At 34.5% G+C, this 2,513-nt stretch overlaps 1 protein-coding gene across 2 annotated transcripts in view; it reads left to right on the top strand.

Moving 5' to 3' along the window:
• The window catches only part of CPNE3 (copine III), a 56,243-nt gene that overhangs the window by 28,932 nt on the left and 24,798 nt on the right, over positions 1–2,513 (top strand). For both annotated transcript variants that reach the window (XM_011937080.1, XM_011937081.1), the window contains one exon: positions 2,093–2,176. In XM_011937080.1, the coding sequence (XP_011792470.1) occupies positions 2,093–2,176 (84 nt within the window). The remainder of the gene's footprint in view (positions 1–2,092; positions 2,177–2,513) is intronic.

The following is a 2,513-nucleotide window of genomic DNA, read 5'->3' as shown; positions in this document are numbered from 1 at the left end:
AAAAATTAGCTGATCATGGTGGCATGTACCTGTAGTCCCAACTACTCAAGAGGATGAGGCATGAGAACTGCTTGAACCCAGGAGGGGGAGGTCATAGTGAGCTAAGATCGTACCACTGCACTCCAGCCTTGGTTACGTCTCCAAAACAACAACGACAACAAAAAATATTTATAGAATTACAGGGACTTATTTTATATTCATACCTCATTTCTCTTGGTTGCTAAAGATATTAACATAATTGCTTATCTGTTTTGCCTCACATGACATTAATAGTTTTAGAATAAAAATATTACTATTAACAGTATTTTTACTGAAAACAGTTTGAGCTTTCTTTGAAGTTCTTTTTGTCTTTAAGGTGTATATTCCACTTTTGTTATATAGTCACATTCTTACGATTTAAAGAAATAATTCTTTTGTGTGGTTATACTGTCACAGTCCTAGTTTCATTTTGCTTTTTATATTTAGAGATTGCTTTTTAAAAAAAAAAAACATTTGATTTAATTTTCTTTTATAATCATATAAAAAATTTACATGGCTCTAAAATCTACAAAACAAGGTATTTAAGAAATTTAACTTCTCTCCCTGTCTAGCTTGCTTCCACTTTCCTCCGTGCAGATAATAATTTTTAAAAAGTTGTGTTTTATAATTTAATCATTCTGTTTCCTAAATATCTAAGGGTTTTTCTGTGTGTATATATACTCATGTGTGTGTGTGTATGTGTTCATATGTGTATATGTATGTATTTGTATTTATGTTCCCCACCTCCAGCCCTTGCATAAGCGTAGCATGCTAGATGTATACTTTCCTCCACCGTGCTTCTTTTACTTAACATATCCTGGAGATCAGAGCCAGGGAGTTTAATTATTGTGTTAGTTCTAATACTAACAACTTAATGAATCTTCGAACAAGTATTGGTTTTTAGCCTTCAAAATGATAACAAGGATATTCTGCCTTTTCCATAGGATTATTTTTAAGATAACTCACACAGGGCATGTTAATGTGTTTTTGAAAAGTTAATTTCTCACTGTTATGTGAGAAAGTAAAGTCTGTTATGTGAGAAACACAAAGTCTTTGTGTTTACATTTTTGACTGTAGCAAATATCTTATTTGTTTGACATTAAACTTTGTATTCAAGAGAGAAATAATTTTATTTTAGTTCTTAATGTAATACTGAAGTTAATTCAGGACTAAAGAAATCTTCAGCTCAGGGATATATCTGCATATATTCCTGTGAGATTAACAAGTGTCCTTTGATTTTCAAAAATAACAAGTCATATATGTTAAGGAATATGCAAATTTCAAAATGAAAATGAGAAAAAAATCATCCGTAGTCTTACCACCTGAGTTAATCCATTTTCCCCGAATTTTATCTCACTGTATGTGTGAATATGTGTGTATTGAGGATGGTGATAATGGTATTTTTTAGCACTTAGTGTGCTTGAGCATTGTATAGGAGTTCTGTGGTGAATCACAGAGGAAATGGAAGGTGCAGTTTGTGCCTTTGAAGTGTTTCTATTATGTGTTCCATGTATCTACCTCTGGTCATTTGTGCATGTAAAGAAATGTGTGGTATTGGTGAAGGGGTTTTGGATATAGAAGGGTGAGATACGAAGTTAAGGCCTGGATCCATTAATTAATTAGATATGTGATCTTGGGAAAATCATTAACCCCTCTGAATCCATTTTCTCACTGATAACTTCCCTGTCTCCATAGAGTTGGTATGGCTAATGTTTGTGATGTCATTTATATAAAACTACTCAGTGATATGTGAATGAAAATGGTTAAAGGTGAAAACAAGGCAAAAACATATGTTATGGTATATTTGACCACTGCATTTTAAAACCGTCATGTTTTTGAGAAGTCAGGGTATGATATACAGCATTATGAGCATTTATCACAAGCACTTTGATAATTCTCCCTAGTAGACTTCAGTAAGTTGCTAAGTTAGGGAGAAAGGTGATGAGATAGTATTTACTACCAGTACTATAGAGTTAGACTTCAGGGGGTTGCCAACATTTGTAAAGTATGGTCACACATGGTTTCATGGGTTCAGAGGAGAACAGATGCTTTTTGTTGTTTGTTTTAATTGTAGGATCTATTTGGAAAGTCAGACCCATACCTGGAATTCCACAAGCAGACATCTGATGGAAACTGGCTGATGGTTCATCGGACAGAGGTGAATATCTGAATTTGAAAAGCAGAGTGGAGGTGTTCTTTGGATATATCATAATCTGAGTTTTAGAAAGCTTATATTTATGAAAATATCAATCTGAGTTCAGACTTACATATAGCCAGAGATACAAGTTCAGACTTACATATAGCCATGTTCACATTTTTTTCTTTCAGTGAGGAGGTGCTACCACACTTTATGATTTTTTGTTGTTGTTGTTGTTGTTTTTGTTTTTGAGATGGAGTCTCTCTCTGTTGCCCAGGCTGGAGTGCAGTGGCCGGATCTCAGCTCACTGTAAGCTCCGCCTCCTGGGTTCACGCCATTCTCCTGCCTCAGCCTCCCG

Source organism: Colobus angolensis, unplaced genomic scaffold (assembly GCF_000951035.1).
Source record: "Colobus angolensis palliatus isolate OR3802 unplaced genomic scaffold, Cang.pa_1.0 Scaffold16, whole genome shotgun sequence".
Classification (NCBI taxonomy): Eukaryota; Metazoa; Chordata; class Mammalia; order Primates; family Cercopithecidae; genus Colobus; species Colobus angolensis.
The sequence above is the reverse complement of the archived record's forward strand: the minus strand, read 5'-3'. Positions and strand labels throughout refer to the sequence as shown.